This window comes from Mytilus californianus, unplaced genomic scaffold (assembly GCF_021869535.1).
Source record: "Mytilus californianus isolate M0D057914Y unplaced genomic scaffold, xbMytCali1.0.p SCAF_3, whole genome shotgun sequence".
Taxonomy (NCBI): domain Eukaryota; kingdom Metazoa; phylum Mollusca; class Bivalvia; order Mytilida; family Mytilidae; genus Mytilus; species Mytilus californianus.
The window spans coordinates 126,199,949-126,221,657 of NW_026262679.1; the positions used below are offsets into that span (position 1 = coordinate 126,199,949).

The 21,709-nt window shown below is 32.4% G+C and overlaps 1 protein-coding gene across 1 annotated transcript in view; it reads left to right on the forward strand.

Moving 5' to 3' along the window:
• LOC127736120 (adhesion G protein-coupled receptor A3-like) overlaps positions 1–21,709 on the forward strand; it is a 94,691-nt gene that overhangs the window by 64,276 nt on the left and 8,706 nt on the right. The window contains exons 11-12 of the mRNA XM_052246663.1: positions 18,247–18,433; positions 21,557–21,658. Coding sequence (XP_052102623.1) covers positions 18,247–18,433; positions 21,557–21,658 — 289 coding nt within the window. The remainder of the gene's footprint in view (positions 1–18,246; positions 18,434–21,556; positions 21,659–21,709) is intronic.

The window sequence follows — 21,709 nt, forward strand, 5'->3', positions numbered from 1 at the left end:
GTTGAAGGCCAAAAGGTTGCCTATAATTGCTTACATCCACTTTATTTGAAATTTGGTGGATAGTTGTCTCATTGGCAATCATACCTCATCTCCTTATTTTTATATGCAACATTATCCACTAGCTCTGTGCAGATGTCTAAAAAAATTAGAAATGTAGGTATGCATTGTTAAGACACCAAGCCACTAGCATAACTGATCAAAGAAAGGACAAGGCCATCAGATAGAGTTAAATATATTGTCTTCAATAATAGACAAAAATCCATCATAAATTTAGCAAACTACCTATTGTCAATTTTCCAATTATTGACTTTGTCTCCAATTTTAAATTTTTTTGCAAAAGGAAACAATCCCTTAGTAGGACAAACTCTGTATATGTGTCCATACAAAGAAGTAAATTGTGCATGATATATTGTGCAGTATCTGGCCATGATTATTAATTTGTATGTGTATTAAACTTTTATGGAAAAAATGGGATTGCAAAATATGTGATTATGCAATAATATTGCTGTATGGAAAAAAAAACCAAAGACCAGCAATAAAAATGTTTTTGACTCGGGACAACATGGATTGAAGTAGCTGCACCAAGTGGTCCATGGCCTATATATTTTGCCCTGGCTCCAAAAAGTTTAAAAGTAGCCAAGGCTGGCTTTGATAATTATGTATTTGACCTCACTTCAGTATATGGTGGTAGTTTATAAAAAAGCAGACTTGGTTGTAATTTTCGTACCAGGCCCCAACTTGCCATTACAGTTTAACCATATAGAATAACAGCAGTGTTTTGTTCTGTTTTTTTGGGGGGTAGACTGTTAGGGTCAACACAGTTTCACACTGATTGGTAGAGTAGGTGACAAAATGTAAGGCACATTTTTGCAATACTTTTAACATTTCAAATTTAAAAACGAGTTTAAGGAACTGAACATTTCTAGTGGCTGTAATCTTTATTTTGTTGCTTGTTTTATAAATCTGTATTATATATTTTATTAAAGATTTGCAAATATTACGATAAAGCCACAAATTAGTTGTAATTGTCTTCGAAATTCATTTGTTTAAAATAAATTTTCCACTTAAAGATATACATATTTTTAAAAAATTATTCCAGTTATTGATTCATTCATGAATTACATGTAGATAGATTTAGCCTGGGGAGATACTGTTTGAACAATTTTTCAACTCAAGCAGAATAATTAAACTGGATAGTACTGAATTGGTCAAATTTTACATTATTTTTAAAAAACTAGGAAGAGAATGAGAATTGGTCCCCCTCTTTTTGTTATTGAAAGGAATAAAATACATTAATTTCTACAGCTAAGTAAACTGGCAAAGAAGGATTTTACACTTCTGCAAACTATATTATATTTTTAACCCCATATTTCTCAAAAACAAGTTCTGTGACCTATATTTTTTTTTTATCAAATTTTATATATAGATGTATATTTAACCTTTTAGGAAAATGTAAGAAAAATTATATGGAATATTAGATTAAGATAGAATCCCCTTTAATCAGGTTTCTGCATCATATCATTATGAGAATTTGATATGATGCACTTTGGAAGCATGTGAAGAGATTAATTACCTACAGATATTACATATTTATAAAAATGTTTCTATTTTTATTATAAGTTAGATAAGAAACAGGGGCATCTTCATATATCATCAGCATGATTCACTTTCCCAGGTGTTAAAGTTTATTTCTGGTATATTAATAAAGAATTTACATACTGTCTCAATCGAATACTAAGTAGACAAAAAGTGGACAATATTAGGTGAAAAATTTATTTACATGTTAAGATAGTTTAATTCTGGAAATGGTACTGAATTTTATAAAAAATGAAAGTCTATGAAAAAACTTCTGCTTGAATAGAGTTTTTCAAAGTAAGAATGGTTTTAAACTTCAAAATCCATAACAAAGTTTGGTAGCTACAGTATACTATGTATTCTCACTTAAGGTAGATAGGGTGTCTTCCTCCATCTTGGATTTGGAAATACCAGAAAACAAGGTCTAGATCTTTAATAGAATGTGCAAATTTTGAGAGTAGTAGGAAATTCATGTGTAAGAACTTTCACTTCAATATAGAAAATGACATGTTTTATCATATTTATGGTTGTATTTTACAAAAAACAGAAAACTTTTGTTTGATTAAATTTTTTTCAACTTTGCCACATAAGGGGAGGCAACTGAAATGCAAGGGCAGATAATTAAGATAAGGGTACTTTTACAATAGAATGTGTTAGGAATTTACCTATTTTACTAAGTAGCAAGAAAACGGGTCCGGTGACCCCATTTTTTCTTTTTCTTAACTGAAAGCATACTATTAAAGCTATCTTCTCATATGTTATCTCAAAATTCTATGGTGTAGTTTTCGCTTTATTGCAGAAAATTGGGTTTTCCATGCATAATCTATACAAAATCTGTCAATTTTGAACACCGTGTAGCGTGAAAATAAGCCCCGTGACCCATTCTTTTTATTATTTTTTTTTAAAAAGCATGATATAAACTACATTTTGGCAAACTATTAAAAAAATCTATGGATTATAATTTAGACACCCCATCTACCTTAATGGAATAAAAATTCAAAATGATTTTGTCAAGAGAATAAGAAATGGGTGTAGCAATAGTTCTAACAGAAATACAGAAAAAAACATAAGTATTGATGATTATAGATTTATTAAAGCCTTTATTTTATTAAAGTTTTATACTGTTTCTGTCATTTTAAATGTCAAAGTAACTGTTAAAAGGAGAACTAACTCTGATAGTAGTTCATGTATATTAAGGAAACTGTTCCAAGGGGAACTAACTCTGATATTAGTTCATATACATTAAGGAAACTGTTCAAAGGGGAACTATAAACTCTGATAGTTATACCTGTACATTAAGGAAACTGTTCAAAGGAGAACTAACTCTAATAGTAGTTCATATGCATTAAATAAACTGTGCAAAGGGGAACTTACTCTGATAGAAGTTCATGTACATTAAGGAAACTGTTCAAAGAACTTACTCTGATAGAAGTTTATATACATTAAGGAAACTGTTCAAAGGGGAACTAACTATTATAGTTGTTCCTGTAAATTAAGTAAACTGTTCAAAGGGGAACTAACTCTGATAGTAGTTCATGTGCATTAAGGAAACTGTTCAAAGGGGGACTAACTATGATAGAAATTCATGTACATTAAGGAAACTTCAAATGGGAACTAACACTGATAGTAGATCATGTGCATTAAGGAAACTGTTTAAAGGGGAACTAACTATGATAGAAGGTCATGTGAATTAAGGAAACTGTTCAAAGGGGAACTAACTATGATACAAGGTCATGTGAAATAAGGAAACTGTTCAATGGGAACTAACTCCGATAGAAGTTTATCTGCATTAAGGAAACTGTTCAAAGGGGAACTAACTCTGATAGAAGATCATGTACATTAAGGAAACTGTTCAAAGGGGAACTAACTCTGATAGTAGTTCCTGTACACTGAGGAAACTGTTCCCAAAAAAAAGGGAACTAACTCTGATAGTAGTTCATGTACATTTAGGAAACTGTTCAAAAGGTAACTAACTCTGATAGTAGTTCATATACATTGAGGAAAAAAGTGCAATTAAACCTTCTTTTTGAACAAATGAAGCAAAGGGGGTAAGGGAAAATTGATGAAAGTGAGTCAAATAACTTTTTTAGTATTTATCTTTAAAAGTTAGATGGTTCATTCATCTAAAGATTTGATCACCTTTGTGTACTCAGAACAGCTGGAAATAATTTATTTCTGATGAAAAAAAAGACCTATTAGTTAACTTTTATTACTTTTGGACACATATGTAACATATTTCATCTCTTCTCTGAAGCCATTGTTTTGTTTTTTCCTTCACTTGAAATCTATGCCCGAAGTTGTAATGCTGAAAAATGTAGCAAAATTTCAAAGAAAACGATTTACTTTGATGTACTGTTTAATCTTTTATCCTGGTTGTTGTACCTCTGACAACTTAAATCAATTTTGTTTTTTTGTTTTTATATACACCAGATTTGTTTATTCACATCTGCTTTTTCTCTGATCACAATTTTTTGCAATAGTTTATGAATTAATTGATTGATCTTTTCTTGCTCTGACAGATTAAAAAAACCCAGCTTCATGTTTTCATTCATTTAAATCTTAATATTCTGCACAGTTTTGGCTCACCTGGTTCAAGGACTGGTAAAGGTATGGCTATTAAGATTGCAAAAAAACAAGTAATTTCCCATTAGGCAACAATACAATGTACTATCCTTTTTTCAAGATACAGACTTTAGAAAGTTGATTTTTAGAATGAAACCTTGCTAGAATCAAAGAAAAATTGTAAGGACAGTATTTTTTAGTCCAAAAAAAATTTAAGTTCCCGTTGCTTTTCTTATTGCAATTTGTACTTATCTCAGTTGCGTATCAATTCTGTACTTCAAAATACTTGTCTCCTCATAGTTACTCCCTTTCTTAACCAGTATAATTCAGCCCCTCCACATAATTGAACTCTACTTTTGAAGAGGGTCTGAAGCCCTGAACTTTTTATGCAACTAAAGGATTCACAATTCCTCAACTTAGATTGACTCTTTCTGGCAGAGAGAGCTTATCAGCTAGTAGCTCAATTTTATAAAAATAGGTAAACCCAGAATTATTTCCAAATGATGGTAGAAGATTTTTCTGTGATTAGGCATTCATGGGTTAAAGAAGACAGTATATAACGAAGTCTTGTTTCCCTTATCTTTACTTTTGTTGTAATAGATCCCCCAGGATACTAGCCAGTGTGACCATTCAAAATATAAACCATAATTATTGTAACCAAGCAGTTTGTAACTTTTTGTTTCTATGAGTGAGAAAGATTTCTGTAGCCGGCTGTTGAATTTAATATTTTTGATGTGGGTTATAACCCTGGAAATGAATTTGTGAGAAGCACTTATCAATCTATGATAATGTTGATTAATGTAATGAATGAAATAAATAAAAAGCCTTATCTATCGTGATGCAGAGTTGTGAAAAATAGAAAGCTGAATATAATAATACATTAATCTTGTAATTCAGGACTTCTCAGTGTGAGGTTGTCAGGATTTCATATCTCAACAGTATAAAATATTAATATGTTTTCACTTTTGAGATAGGATCAGATTAAGAGAATTATCCTTGAAAAAGTTCAGTGAAGTACAATGATCAGTATATGTATTCCCAACCACTATATCAAGCAGTTATTCCTTACCACTACATCAAGCAGGGTTATCCCCTACCATTACATTAAACAGGGGTATCCCCTACCATTACATTAAACAGGGTATTCCTTGCCATTACATCAAGCAGCTATTACTTACCACTACATCAAGCAGGGATATTCCCTACCATTACATTTAACAGGGTATTTCCAGCAGGGGTATTCCCTACCATATCATCATCAAAAAGGGGTATTCCCTACCATAACATTATACAGGGTATTCCCAACCATTACATCAAGCAGGGTATTCCCTACCATAGCATCAAGCAGGGTATTCCGTACCGTTCCATTAAGCAGGGGTATTCCCTACCATTACATCAAACAGGGGTATTCATTACCATTACCTCAAGCAGGGTATTCCATACCATTCCAGTAAGCAGGGGTATTCCCTACCATTACATCAAGCAGGGGTATTAATTTCCATTACCTCAAGCAGGGGTATTCTCTACCATTTCATAAAGCAGGTGTATTCCCTACCATTACATCAAGCAGGAGTATTCATGTCCACTACCCCCAAGCAGGGGTATTCCCTACCATTTCATTAAGCAGGGGTATTCCCTACCATTTCATTAAGCAGGGTTATTCCCTACCATTTCATTAAGCAGGGGTATTCCCTACCATGTCATCAAGCAGGAGTATTTCCTACCACTTAATAATGCAGAGTACTTTGGAATGTCATTCATCACTCTATCCAACATTGTAAATACTCTCATGTTTTAACTTTTTTCCCTGGATGTTGATGTAAGGAGTAATTAAGATACGGACATTCTTATACAGCCATATTTTTACTGAAATTTGTGCTTCTAATTTAAGAATTTCACTTATAATAGAAAAAATGGAAAATGATGTATAAATTCATTACAATAAGTATCCGTACTTGACGAAACATAACTAAACTTCCCAACTTGGAAGACCTTGTACATATATCTATTTTAACATACAGTGATAATTCAGTGGTATTTTGATACTTTATTTTTCATGCCACACAAGGGTCTTGCAACTCCCCAATTTAATGAAAGAATTTATAATGTATTAATATATTTTTATATATATTAACAATATTAAAGTCATAATTTAAAATGATTGGTGTTTGGAAAATATTCATGTGAGTTCTGTCTTTTGGTTATAAACCAATTGTACAGGACAGAAAGAGATTTCCATGGTAGCAACTCAATGATAATTACTTTAATTTACCTTATAAATATATCTATAAAGATAACCCAAGAAATTTGATTAATTATTAGTCCCCTACTGACTTCGTTGAAGGGGACTTTGGTTTTGCACTCCGTCTGTCTGTCTGTCTGTCTGTCCATCCGTCAGTCCGTCAGTCCGGCAAATCAGTTTTCCACACTCTTTTTCTTCGTGCTTGAAGATATTGATTTGATATTTGGTATATTGTTTTATCATGACAAGTTACAGATCAAGTTTGAATTTGGTTCTGGTCTGATGATTTTGTGCAGAGTTATGGTCCCTGGACTTAGAAAATTCACTCAAATAATCGGTTTTCCACATTTTTTTTTGTCATGCTTGAAGATATGGATTTGATAATTGGTATATAGTTTTATCATGACAAGTAATAGATCAAGTTCGAATTTTGTAATTTTGTTCCTGAATGATGATTTTGTGCAGAGTTAAGGTCCTTGAACTTCACTTAAATAATCAGTTTTCCACACTTTTTTTCGTCATGTTGAAGTTATTGACTTGATATTTTTTATAAAAATTTCACCATGACAAGTTATAGATCAAGTTAGCATTTTGTTCAGTACAATGAATTTTTAACCGTTAGGGGACTATGTATTGCCATGCAATACTCTCAGAATGCTTGTTTTCCTTGTAAATAACTTCCTTCTGTCTTGTCTGGTTTAAATTGAAGGATAAATTAACAAATGTTTTAATTCTCACAAATTCCAAACACATATTTGGACAGTGACCTATACAATGATGACTTTAAAAGCTGTTATTAACAATAGTTATCATACAGTCACATGACTTGTGTCAAATTTTTCATGGTCAGTTTTCCAGGTGGTTTGATAATTGACACGTTTAATTAACGAGAAATACCTGTAGAAACAGGTAAGATCATATGTCAGTGGTAAATAGATAAATGTTGCTTTGTTCACAGCCATTCATATACTGTAGGATAGTAAGATGTAAACATGGGATATAATATAGTAGTTAGTACAAAATGAATTTTGATATTTTCCATCTAGGAGGTAGGAAATTTATTCTCTTCGGTAAGAAACAGCCATTTGAATCATGAGAGTAAGATAATAAATGCAAATAATGTAAGGACAAAGATGAAATTATTTTAACAAATAAAAATTTGTTTGTATTTGGAAAAGTCCTTCATATTATGAAAAACAATTGATCTCCAGCCACATCAATGCTTAAATAAAAACCAAATAATCTGTTACAGTTAGATAAAAATAAAAACCAAATAAACTGTTACAGTTAGATAAAGATTTTTTAAATGTATTATGATAAGAAAAGTTTCTATTATTCTCCATATTTTTGTTAGACTTATTTTTGCATCCAAACAATTTGTAGAACTTTACATAAAGCTTGACAGGTGGAGTGTAAAAAGCTAAGTTTCAGCAATTGTGAATATAGGCTATAGTGATACAGTTCTATTATTTACCATTTGACGTATCATTGTCTTACATTTTTGTGTTATATGTTTTTTATGTTAGTTATAATTTTTCTTCTTTTATAATTTCATCATTGCATGAAATGTGTATGGTCTTAAAGGTGTATTTAATTGTATTTACTTGTTCCAACTTAAACTGGCCAAGGTTATAGTCGGTCTGTTACGTACAAATCATCTTGTATTAGTTTAACCACAAATTCTGTGTAACGTGTTATGTCTGGACAAAACTCTGATAGCTAATTTATAAATTGCTTGCTTTATGATACTTAGGTGGACCACCTGTTCATCACTTAGAAGTATAGTTGTAATCCTATAATGATAAACAGTTGTGGTGCTTGTAGGACAGCTACCCACCAAAGACTGCATTTTTATAAGGGTTGTTGTATTGGTGTCTTGTTGATGTTTACCCACCCCCCTTTTTTCCTTCATTCATAAAGCCTTATTTCTACCAGATGCACAGATGTTATGTATGGAGGAGTGAGTTAGTCATTTGGCAACTGTGCTTTTGTTTTTGCCAAGTTTAATTTTCTCTGCTTCATGTAAATCAGTGAAACATTTACAGACATAGAACCAGGTGGTCTTATAAAGAATCAGGAAGCCTTCATCTTAACATATGACTTTTCTGCATTTTTTTTTTCTATTAAGAGAGGAATTTGTCCTCGACCAATTTGTTCAAAAGATAAATTTATACTGGTTGTAATTTTGATATAAATTTATTTGAGAATTGAAAGTATTTATAAGCAGTATTGTTGGTTTTACTTTATGAGTGTTTTTGTCTCGTCTGCAACAAAGTGGCGAAGACAAGACATAGTGATCATAAATTCTGTCAGTGTCATCAACATTTTAGTTCAGTTTGTGGTTAAAAATTTCTTAAACATCAATAACTTTGTTAAACCTTCATGGGATTTTACAAAACTTGGACAGAAGCTTTTTCATAAATAAGAGTTTAATGAGACCTGTAGCAAAATGTTGAAAAATGATCCCATAATAATTCTTGTTTACCTGGATAGTACCTTCATATCTTATCAGATCCTCTTCCAACTTGTATGAAGGCTTCCACTCATCTGTAATGCATAGCACATGTAATATTAACCCATACACATTATTTGGGGTATGTGAGCTTGCTCACTCAAGGTTATTTCATTATAAAATGGTTGTCGTTTGTAGATGCTTGCATTTAAACATATAGTTGAGATATAGTTTTAAATAGGTTTCACAAGAGCATCCTGATTTTGCCTCATGCAACAATAGAAGCCTGCTAAGGAGTGGCCATTAGTAGCTGATATTGAACTGTATCTTTGATTTTAAGGTCAAGGTTAGGTACATGATATACCTACTAATACATATTCAGTAATCCACACTTCACATCTGATATGTGTTGTCAAACTTCACACAAGAAAGCCACTTGTCTGTAGTAGTTTTTTAAGTGCCATAAGTATTGTAATTTTCTACAATGTTGAAAAAAACGGTTGCCCAAATTACGGACAATCACATGTAATTATAAGTCAAGAGACTGGTGTATTAAATTTCAGGTCTGTGATAGACAAGTTCTTTATATAATTTTAGTTGTAGTTTAATATTTTCATAAAAGATCAAGAAAAAGTTCACTTTTAATAATACCCCCATAGTTAAAGATAGAATGAGTTTGATCAAGCCAAACAATGGATCAAAAAGTCGACAGAAGAGGTAAAAATAGCCGGAGATTTAATTTAGATAATCAACTGGAATTATGTTTTTCTTCTGACTTTGGACATTTACATTGTGGATATTTTCACCTGTGACAAATCTTATTAATAAAATCACACAAGGACAGATTTATAAATGCCAGATTTTTTTCACTGTTAGGACAGGTGTTTGACATTTCGTTACATGGATGCATCTATAGATATAAAAAGTTGTGCATGGTTTTAAATGATTGGGGAGTGAAAGTTGGCTATAGATAGTTATTTGTGATTTTCCACACAATTCATTTACATAATCTTTCATGAATAACGAATTTTTCTCTCATTTAACAATTTTGATAATCAATTGAAAGTGTAGTGACAGAAATTCAAATTTTGATTTATGTCTTTGATCCGTGTTGGTCTGGTACAATACCAGGATTATCTATATAGAAATTGGATTAATTTTCAACATTGAGTGGTATGGATATAAAAATATTCAATAATAACGACATTTGAATTGTACGATTTTATTGTTTAAGGTAAGTTCAATATTTTTAATTGTGGGACTGTGCAAGTTTGCTTTTTGTTATGGGACTACATCAAAGTTCACTCAAGGATTAAGCAACTTTATTCACAAAGTTTTTCTTTCATTATTCAGACATTTTTACCATTTTGTAAAGATTTCCAACAGAGAAAAAGTAGAGCCCTTGCAAGATGTAATTTACAAATGTTTAAAAATTTGAAGATGAAAAATCAGTATTGATTAGATGCATATGTGATTTTTGACCAACTGAATTATTGTCCCAAACATTAAATCTCAGATTGGCCGGTACCTTATTTAAAATGAGGTTAGATGTAGCATATTGACCTTAACCTAAACCTACCTCCAAACTATTTTGAATTAACTTTTTTCTGCCATTGATCTTTTGATGTAGTCCCTAAATTCAAAATTGTTAGGTACAAATACTATACATGTATGTGGATCTCTACATGTATGTGGATCTCTACATGTATGTGGATCTCTACATATGTGCTAACATTGAAACATAACTGTTTGACCTCAGCATTGTCCATCAGGACGAAATAAATTTGATGTAATAGTTTTTTCATCTGAATTTTATTGTGCTATTTTTGATCTACATTTATATGAATAAGATGCAAGAGAAATTCAATTTCAAATTTCACTGAAATCTCCTTATCACTATGTACACCTTTAAAAGACTCGTTCATTCCTTTGATAGAGTTTTGCTGGACAGTCTTTCATATTATGAACATATCAAGATAGCTTGTATCCGTATGAACATGCTCCTTCTAAGCAAGAACCATTTACTGCTGGATTGTGAGTCTTGCAGGCTCTACTATAACATGAAACATATAATTCGGCATATAACTTTTCATGTACAAAATGACTAATCATAATAACTGAAAAGCATATAATAGATATATTTCTGTCTCCTATACTAGATTAATTTATAATAGAGAACCTGGGAAAACATACAGTAACACAAATATATAGTCAATTTATGAAGTTAAAAGAATTAAAGTTAATGACTAGTTGCAAGTAGTAGAAGATCACCATTAATTTACTGTAGCTGAAAATGACTGGCAGACATCCTCTGTAGAAGGGTTTTAACAGCCACAGTAGGATGATTGTTGCTATTATATTTGTAAAGGGAGATAATTTATGTGAAAAGGATTACAAAGTCTGTAATTATTTTGTATTCAATTTTATTTGTAATTGAAAATGATTACACGAAGTTGAAGGTTAACTGTCTCCCATGTGAGTAAACACTAGTAGATTGGTACATTAGCAGTGTGATATAAATATAATGTATCTCCTCCTGCTGTGAGAAAAACAAATTAGTGCCTGTATTGATACACAGAAATCTTCACATCCTATATATTATTAATAAAAAGTTATGAAATGATTATTTTGGAGATCTATACACTGTCAGTTGTGACACTTGACAACTGGCATGAGAACAAGCTCAGTATTACATAATATCAGTATTGCATGAATTGGATAGAAATCTGTAGCTAATACCTTGTTGATGAGTATACAACTGTTAACTGTTTGGTTGCAGTGTGTACGCCTTAAAGTTCATGTTTCTTTTTTTTAGGTTACTTTCAAAAGTTTTGATGTCCACACCTTATATATATATTATATATATTATATATATATACCTTGATTCTGCATGGTGGCTGAGTGTTCACTTTATTCTTGTTTTTTTTCAACTGAATATCATTAAGCTACTTAGTTCCTTTTTATGACTTTAAAGTTGGACACCTCTAAAATTCTGGATACTCAGAGTAAAACTTTGAGTTTCTTGTTGACTGAGTATATACTTTAATCCATGTCTTGGTTGGCAAGCCAAAATATTTTAAAAATCTGTGTTGCAGTGTATACCTTCAAATGGTCTTGGTAGCATAGTTTACTCCTTGAAAGATCTTGATGGTGAGCATGCAATTTTAACGTTTGTGGCTAAGTATGCCACTTGGAATTTCTTTATGGCGGGCATGCAACTTTAACTTTTTTGTCTGAGTATACAACTTAAAAGTTCTTTGTAACTGGGTGTATAGCATTCTTTGCTGCTGTTGTTTGCTTACTGTATTGCATTGAAGTTTTGAAGCTGAGTGAACATGTTCATAGAACATTAAATTTGTTGGTCTCCGGTCGAATGTACTCATATAAAATTTTTGATAAGTGTGGTGGGTAGGGTTTGTACATCTTTGAAGTGGTAAAGTGGTGAGAGTACACTTTTATTCAAAGTTATTGATCAATAGTGTACATCTTGACTTGAGTATAATTGGCAGAGGCTAAACCTTTGAAAATGTGTAGACTTTTGCATACAATTTGGAGACATTTGTTGACTGTACCTCTATCGGTGTCTTGAGTGTACATATTAGAAGTTTTTGTTGAGTGTACCCCTATGGGTGTCTTGAGTGTACATATTAGAAGTTTTTGTTGCATGTACCCCTATGGGTGTCTTAAGTGTACATATTAGAAGTTTTTGTTGAGTGTACCCCTATAGGTGTCTTGAGTGTACATATTAGCAGTTTTTGTTGAGTGTACCCCTATAGGTGTCTTGAGTGTACCCCTATGGGTGTCTTGAGTGTACATATTAGAAGTTTTTGTTTAATGTACCCCTATAGGTGTCTTGAGTGTACATATATATTACAAGTTTTTGTTGAGTGTACCCCTATGGGTGTCTTGAGTGTACATATTAGAAGTTTTTGTTGAGTGTACCCCTATAGGTGTCTTGAGTGTACCCCTATGGGTGTCTTGAGTGTACATATTAGAAGTTTTTGTTGAGTGTATCCCTATGGGCATCTTGAGTGTACATATTAGAAGTTTTTGTTGAGTGTACCCCTATGGGTGTCTTGAGTGTACATATTAGAAGTTTGTGTTGACTTTTGAAATATGAACCTTCAAATTTTTATTAGGATCTACACATACAAACACTTTTGAAATATTTAACTTAAAGTATATACAACTCTTACATTGTTTGTTATGTACACCTTTAAATTTGTTGTTAGCAGAGATTATGTCATTGAAGGTGTAAGCTGAGCGTACAACTTGGAAGTTTTTGGGAACTAAAGGTGTACATATTTTGAATGGTAGCATCCTTTCTTTTCTCCAGGCCTAGTGGTCATAAAAATTAAGAGCACGATTATTGTACTCAGACTCAGAAATCAACCAATCAAAATACTGGATTTTGTGTTTCAAGCACAAATTTTGTTGACCGAGAACCCAGGTCTCTTACTGCTACATTAAACAATATGATTATTTACAGTTCAGGATAATAACTGGGAGTAATATTTCATTGACATAACTATAAACAATCATGTCACCTTGGAAGCCTAAGGGACCATAGGATCATACACCTAAATAAAACACATTATTACCTGTGTTGAAAGGCATAATCATTTTATTTTAGGAATGTATTTTTTTACCTTGATGACCAATGGGGTTTACTAATTACGATCAACTTTGAATTTTGAGTTATTAAAGTTCATTTTTACATTGTAATATAAAGTTATCTTATAATTGTCAGTTATATGGAGTTCACAGACTGTCAATAAACTTATATACAGTTATGCAGTATCCTTCCCAATAGATGACATAGTGCAAGTGTTAATTTCATACCCTTGTTTTCCAGTGTCAGTCAAAACTCTTCTATTTTCTTTCTTCCACAATCTGGTTATTTAAATTAACCAAAGAATAAACCTTTTAGCCCCTTTTGTAATATAGTTTCTCTGGTTTATGCACATCCTTGTGTTTTATTGGTGATCCTGATCAATATTAATCAAAAAGGGGATCTAATGAAGAAAAATATTTTGTTTATGTTGATACATTTTGTGTATACATGTAATATTTGACACTGGACATTAGGTAACTACCAATCATCAGTTCACGAGTGAAGCATATAACATTTAATTTCAGGAGGAAAGCAAGCAAATTTATTAGAAAATAAGAAATATACATTGCATGTCATTTGATGAGAAGAAATATAACTTTGCTTATTAATCACATCATATTTCAGTCTGCTATTAACGTCTGAATTCTTGATTTATAATAATATGACATAACCTTGTAAGGTAAAAATCAAATCTTATAAAAAGAATGTACCTGACATTGGAGAAGACAAGTTTTGCACAAGGATTTATTGTGAATTGGTTGTTAGTGGTGCCATGCTGTAGTATTAGTCTACAGGTACTAACCATTTTAATTGGGTTGTATTTGTAACCACAAGATCTTATCTGGGTACAATGTCAGTAATGATCCATTCAAACATGGTTAATTTTGCATGTCTTCATTTGAAAGGTATAGATCATTTACCACTTAATGATATAATGAGGGGAAGATTGGAAAATGATCTCTCATTCTTAATATTGTTAGGTTGTTGAAATCAAAAATCATGAAATTGTAGTAAGGTTTTGATGTTAAAAGTTATTCAAATTGTTTTATTTTTTTCATTTTTACTGTTTAACTGTTTTACTCAAGTTGCATTATATATTGATTGTTGAGTTAATATATAATCATCTCCTGCATTGAATGAAGGATGTTGGAAGAGTACTGCTACTTTATTGCTGACTTCATAAAAATAAAAAGAAATGTTGTATGATTGCCAATGAGACAACTATCCATGGACCACAGGACAGAGATGTGAATAATTACAGGTTACTGTACAGCCTTCAACAATGAGAAAAACCCATAATGTATAGTAAGCTATAAAAAGGCCCTTATATCCAGGTCAATTGAACTCTGATGGATAGTTTGTCTCAATAGCAGTCATAACTCATTTCCTTATTAAGCTCACCCAAAGGGCTGTGTGAGCTTTTCTCTTTACTTAACATTTGTTGTGCCTCAACTTTTACAAACATTTTCAAGGGAGTTATAGTTTAAAGTAGTCTAGATTCTTTGTTGACTTTTTGTTGTAAAATATTCCTACATTTTATTAGGCTAGGTTTTTGATGTAACAGAAAGTTACAAAGTTACAGAGATTAATTTGATATTGTTTTTCTTCGGTACACTGTGATCAACAAATTAGTCATATATTCAGAGTAAAATTTGTAACTACCAAATACAGACATTAAAAGACCATCTTAGGTAGCCAAGGTCATTATTCACCCTTCAAACACATTATCCATTGGCCTGATGGTTAAGATTATATGAATGCAGATGATGGTTCATTGCATTACAGAACAGACGAGCCAAGCATATTCTCTTACTCAGAAAAATAACAAATTTAGAAAATTAGGAGTTGGTAAATAGGATGCTAATTAGTAAGGAAGATTTATAAATTATATTTAAATATTAGTTCACAGAGTTCATTGTCTTCTTTCCCCTAAAGGAAAGAAAATGTCTTTAAATATTGATTAAAATATTCAGTTTAACCTATTTTTCTTCTCTCTAATCAAAAAATTCCCAAATTGATGGTGAACATCAAACAGTCAGGAAGGAGATTTGAAATTAACATTACCATTTTGAGGTTGAACAAACATAATCACCAATAAGCCCATTGTTCAAATCGTTTAAGTCAACATGACATGATGATAAAAATCTAACATGCATATCTTTGCATCTAATATTGATAGTAGAATTACTGTGTTTTTGTCATCTTTACCTTTGAGGTTTCCCCCAGTAAAGGATCATATTGTTGAAGTAAGTTTGTCAAAATAATTTCTCTGTCTACATTTAATTGATTGAAAGTTTGAATTTTGGTATTTACATAAAGTCAATGCAAGCTTGATTAAAATCATAAGTTTGACTTTGAAGACTAAAGTTGAATTTAAGTGGCAATTTATAATAAAATAGAAAAAATTTCTCACGTTAAAGTGATCCACTGCACAATAATTGTGTTATACTGTTTACTGAGATTGGAATACCAACCTGTCTGTCTTGATCTGAGATGGGTATTACTTGGACAGGAATGGTTTGGGTTTATTTTTTTGCCTAGAATTATTTATCACAATTGATTGCAAAAGAATCCAAGCTAACATTTTGTTAAAATTTTGTACTCTTTACATGTGATTATATTTTCACTTAACTATTAATTAATTATGAAAAAAAAATGCAAGATAAAAGAAACCTTTAAATGTATTTTTACACATAGACTTAACAAATCTGATGTAGGTATAAAGTTAAAAAAAAAATTGTTATAAATGGAGTTTTCTATCTTATTGAAAGCTTTAAATTTTCATTATGAGAAATGAAATATCTAATGCATTGTTAAGAGGAAGGTATTATTGATAGTTTGGAATTACACAATTCATTACACAGTTGATTTTATCAAACAAAATAAACACAGATTTATAACATTTGTACAAGAAATACAAAAATCTGTCAAGATTTCAACAGCAATGAGAGTTTTCTGCCAACATTTAATTGAGTTATTGTTTAGTTTCTTTATCTTTTCCATTTGTCAAATTTAGTTTATTTACCAGATAAGATAACTTTTAAGATTGTAGTAATTTGCTTATTTAAAATTGAAACATGTTAAAAGTTTTATGACAAGACTACTCAGTGTTAATTGATGTAGCTCTCTAGGATTTGTTGGCCTCTGTCCAGTGAGAAGTGCCTTGTCAGAGCAAAAAAGTAAAAAAAAAATGTTCATCTTTTCATTGTGCCTAGATTGATAAACTATCAATGGGTTGTTGTCTCTTTGACACATTCCCCATTTCCATTCTCAATTTTATATTTTGTAAACAGAGAAAGATTGGATAAAAGTGCACATTAGTACTCAATAATTGTAATGTTATTCGACTGAATGTCCTCCTTATATTATAAAGCTTCTCTGTTAGTAACAAACTGTATGTTACTCAGTCAGTTATTAACCTTAGGTTACTCAGTCAGTTACTAACATTAAGTTATTCAGTTAGTTACTAACTTAGGCTCAGTCAGTTATTAACATTAGGTGACTCAGTTAAGTACAATCCTTAGGTTACTGAGTGAGTTACAAACCTAAGATTACTAAGTCAGTTATTAACCTTAGGTTACTCAGTTAAGTACAATCCTTAGGTTACTGAGTGAGTTACAGACCTAAGATTACTAAGTCAGTTATTAACCTTAGGTTACTCAGTTAAGTACAATCCTTAGGTTACCGAGTGAGTTACTGACCTAAGATTACTAAGTCAGTTATTAACCTTAGGTTACTCATTCAGGTACAATCCTTAGGTTACTGAGTGAGTTACTTACCTAATATTACTCAGTCAGTTACTAACCTAAGGTTACTCAGTCAGGTACAATGTCAATCATGAGGTTACTAAGTGAGTTACTTACCTAAGATTACTCAGTCAGTTACTAACCTTATGTTACTCAGTCAGGTACAATCACGAGGTTACTGAGTGAGTTACTAACCTAAGATTATTCAGTTAAAAACTGTGGGTTACTCAGTCAATTATAAATCTTATGCAAATCAGTCAGGTACAAACCTTACTTTACTCAGTCAGTTACTAACTGTAGATTAATCAGTCATTAACAAACTATAGATTAATCAGTCAGTAACAAACTGTGGGTTACTCAGTCAGTTACAAACTGTGGGTTACTCAGTCAGTAACAAACTGTGGGTTACTCAGTCAGTAACAAACTGTGGGTTAATCAGTCAGTAACAAACTGTGGGTTACTCAGTCAGTAACAAACTGTGGGTTACTCAGTCAGTAACAAACTGTGGATTACTCAGTCAGTAACATACTGTGGGTTACTCAGTCAGTAACAAACTGTGGGTTACTCAGTCAGTAACATACTGAGAGTTACTCAGTCAGTAACAAACTGTGGGTTACTCAGTCAGTAACATACTGAGAGTTACTCAGTCAGTAACAAACTGTGGGTTACTCAGTCAGTAACATACTGAGAGTTACTCAGTAACAAACTGTGGGTTACTCAGTCAGTAACATACTGAGAGTTACTCAGTCAGTAACAAACTGTGGGTTACTCAGTTAGTTACAAACCTTGGGGTTGCTAAGTCAGTTACAAACCTTCGGGTTTCTCAGTCAGTTACAAACCTTGGGGGTAACTCACTTTGGTAAACCAGACAGTTACAAAAGGATTCATACAAGTTCTTTCAATACAAAAAAGAATCTTGTAACAGTTCAGAATTTGTCCATTGGGATATTTACTAAAATTGATTGCTACTTTTTAAGTAAAAAAATGTTTGTAACCAAACTTCATTGAATATTGTGTATTTATGAAAGAAGATTTATGTTTTCCTTTTTTTCAGGGATTTGTCTACTTGCCAAAATCCTTAATAAGGAACAACACAGAGATAGCATTAGACGATTCTGTTACTTTCCAGTTTGTGGCTTACAAGGAGCCTTCATTATTTCCCATCACTGTCTCTCCAAAGGATCCTTTATTGCAAGGAAAAGTTCTGACTGCTGTGTCACCAGTACTGACTGTTAATATCTGTGAGTATCTACTTCTTTAATCAAAGGATATACTGTGATTATGATACCAGTACCTATATTTATTGTCATATAACTATGCACCAAAAACAAGGAATTGTTTGAATCTGGAATTATTTTGAATTCTGGAAAATTGATGAGAAATGTATGATGAAAACTAACCTAACTAAATGGGTTAGCCATGGCTAAGGTTAAAGTTACTTTCACTGATATTTCAGTATGAACTAACTAACCACCCTTAGCCATGATGCATGGCTTACCATCCTTTATTGGGTTAGTTTTAATTATACATTTCAGATCAATTTTCAAGAACTCAAAATTATTCCAGATTCAAATAATTCCTTGTTTATAGGACTATTTAAAACAATATATATAGAGTTGTCTCATTGGCACTCATACCACATCTTCTTATATCTATTGACCACCCAACATACATAAGAGTTTTGATTTATGTCTTGCATTATGACAAGATCCATTAAAATTTGACATTTTTTATGAAGAACAACTTGTCTTTATATTTTAGAGATGATGATGATCATATATTACATTCTTCTGTTTAATGCCTCTTCACTTACTTTGTACTGTTTGTTTTTTTAAACAAAACAACTGACCTTTATTACAATACTAATGATTGTAAGATTATTTTCCAAAGAAACTTTCTACTAAAAAATATTAGAGAAAATTTGTGATAATCTATCTTAACTGGTTTTTGAACTGTTCATTCTTATCACATTGTAAAAATCAGGATATTGGAGAATCAAAACCTATATTTTACCTTGCCCTCTGTTCGTAAAAAGATAAAATTTTAGGTCCAATTTGTTCCTTTCATTTTTAGCTCACCTGGCCCAAAGGGCCAAGTGAGCTTTTCTCATCACTTGGCGTCCGTCGTCTGTCGTCGTCCGTTGTCGTCCGTCGTCGTCGTTAACTTTTTACATTTTAAACCACTGAATGGAATGAAACCAAACATGGCATGAATGTTCCTTATGAAGTGATGACCAAGTGTTGTTACTTTGTAGCCGATCCATCATCCAAGATGGCCGCCAGCGGGGGACTTAGTTTAACATAGGACCCTATGGGAAATACATACAAATGTCTTCTTTTAGAGAACCACTGAATGGAATGAAACCAAACATGGCATGAATGTTCCTTATGAGGTGCTGACCAAGTGTTGTTACTTTGAAGCAGATCCATCATCCAAGATGGACGCCAGCGGGGGACTTAGTTTAACATAGGACTCTATGGGAAATACATACAAATGTCTTCTTTTAGAGAACCACTGAATGGAATGAAACCAAACATGGCATGAATGTTCTTTATGAGGTGCTGACCAAGTGTTGTTACTTTGAAGCCGATTCATAATCGAAGATGGCTGCCAGCGGGGGACTTAGTTTAACATAGGACCCTATGGGAAATATTTACAAATGTCTTCTTTTAGAGAACCACAGAATGGAATGGAACCAAACATGGCATGAATGTTTCTTATGAGGTGCTGACCAAGTGTTGTTACTTTGAAGCAGATCCATCATTCAAGATGGCCACCAGCAGGGGACTTAGTTTAACATAGGACCCTATGGGAAATACATACAAATGTCCTCTTTTACAGAACCACTGAATGGAATGAAACCAAACATGACATGAATGTTCCTTATGAGGTGCTGACCAAGTGTTGTTACTTTGAAGCCAATCCATAATCCAAGATGGCTGCCAGCAGGGGGACTTAGTTTAACATAGGACCCTATGGGAAATATTTACAAATGTCTTCTTTTAGAGAACCACTGAATGGAATGAAACCAAACATAGCATGAATGTTCCTTATGAAGTGCTGACCAAGTGTTGTTACTTTGAAGCAGATCCATAATCCAAGATGGCCGCCAGCGGGGGACTTAGTTTAACATAGGACCCTATGGGAAATACATACAAATGTCTTCTTTTAGAGAACCACTGAATTGAATGAAACCAAACATGGCATGAATGTTCCTTATGAAGTGATGTTACTTTGAAGCCGATTCATCATCCAAGATGGCCGCCAGCTGGGGACAATGTTTAACAAAGGACCATATGGACAATACATACAAATGTCTTCTTTTAGAGAACCACATACTGGATGGATTGAAACCAAACATGGCATGAATGTTCCTTATGAGGTGCTGACTAAGTGTTGTTACTTTGAAGCTGATCCTTCATCCACGATGGCCGCCAGTGGGGGGACTTCCTTTAACATAAGACCCTATGGGAAATACATACAAATGCTTCTTCTAGAGGTGCACTGAATGGAATGAAACCAAACATGGCATAAATGTTTCTTATGAGGTGCTGATGAAGTGTTGCTACTTTGTTGCCGATTTACTGTTCAAGATGGCCACCAGGATTTTTTATTAAATTATAGGACCAATATTAAACCAAATTTGGCCTCACTCATTATTAGGGTATCTGTTATGATTTTAATCTATTTTTACATGATTTCCAAAACCAAAGTAGAATCAGGTGAGCGACACAGGCTCTTGAGAGCCTCTAGTTGTTGTTGTAAGGTTTTTATCCATATCCTATACAATACCCAACACGTTATACTTCAATATTACCAATGTGCTGTCATTCTGTCACCTGAAACTCAAGTTGCCCTGATTTTTTTCATAATGCCTGCAGATTTGGAACATTAGTGTTTTAATGGTGAATTACAAGTGTAGTGTGTGATTGGTTCTGGTTGACTGATTTTTTACAGCATTACTGGTACAGCCCTTCAATATAGAAAATTTTAGAAAAATTGTACTCTTGTCTGTGTACTTTTCTTTTGTAATGCCTGCAGATCTGGAAATGTTTTTGGTACAGTAATATATAATGATCAGTTAAAGATGACTTGTTGTGATAAGACTGCAGGCAGGGGCAGGCATTTCTTACTGACATATTTAGCTTTTACATAATTCAACAATAAAACAAATGTTATATTTATAAGAAGATTCTGGTATTTTATTTAAATATTGAATTACAAATACATGTATATCAATTGTATCAGAGATCAGATTACATTTTGCACTCTGTGGTAAATGTAAGGGACTGTTTTATTAGATGTCATTTTATCTGTTTTGCTCTGTAGTTCATATTTTCAGCTTCACCATTGTATATTTACAGCAACCCCCATATACAACTTGACAGAACCTATTGTGCTGACCTTTAAGATCAGAGCTAAGTCTAAAAAGTTGTATTCAGCTTACTGGAACTTTGAGGCTAATGGTAATTTTGATTGTTTACTTATTATTGTCAATGAATAAAAAGTATGAATTA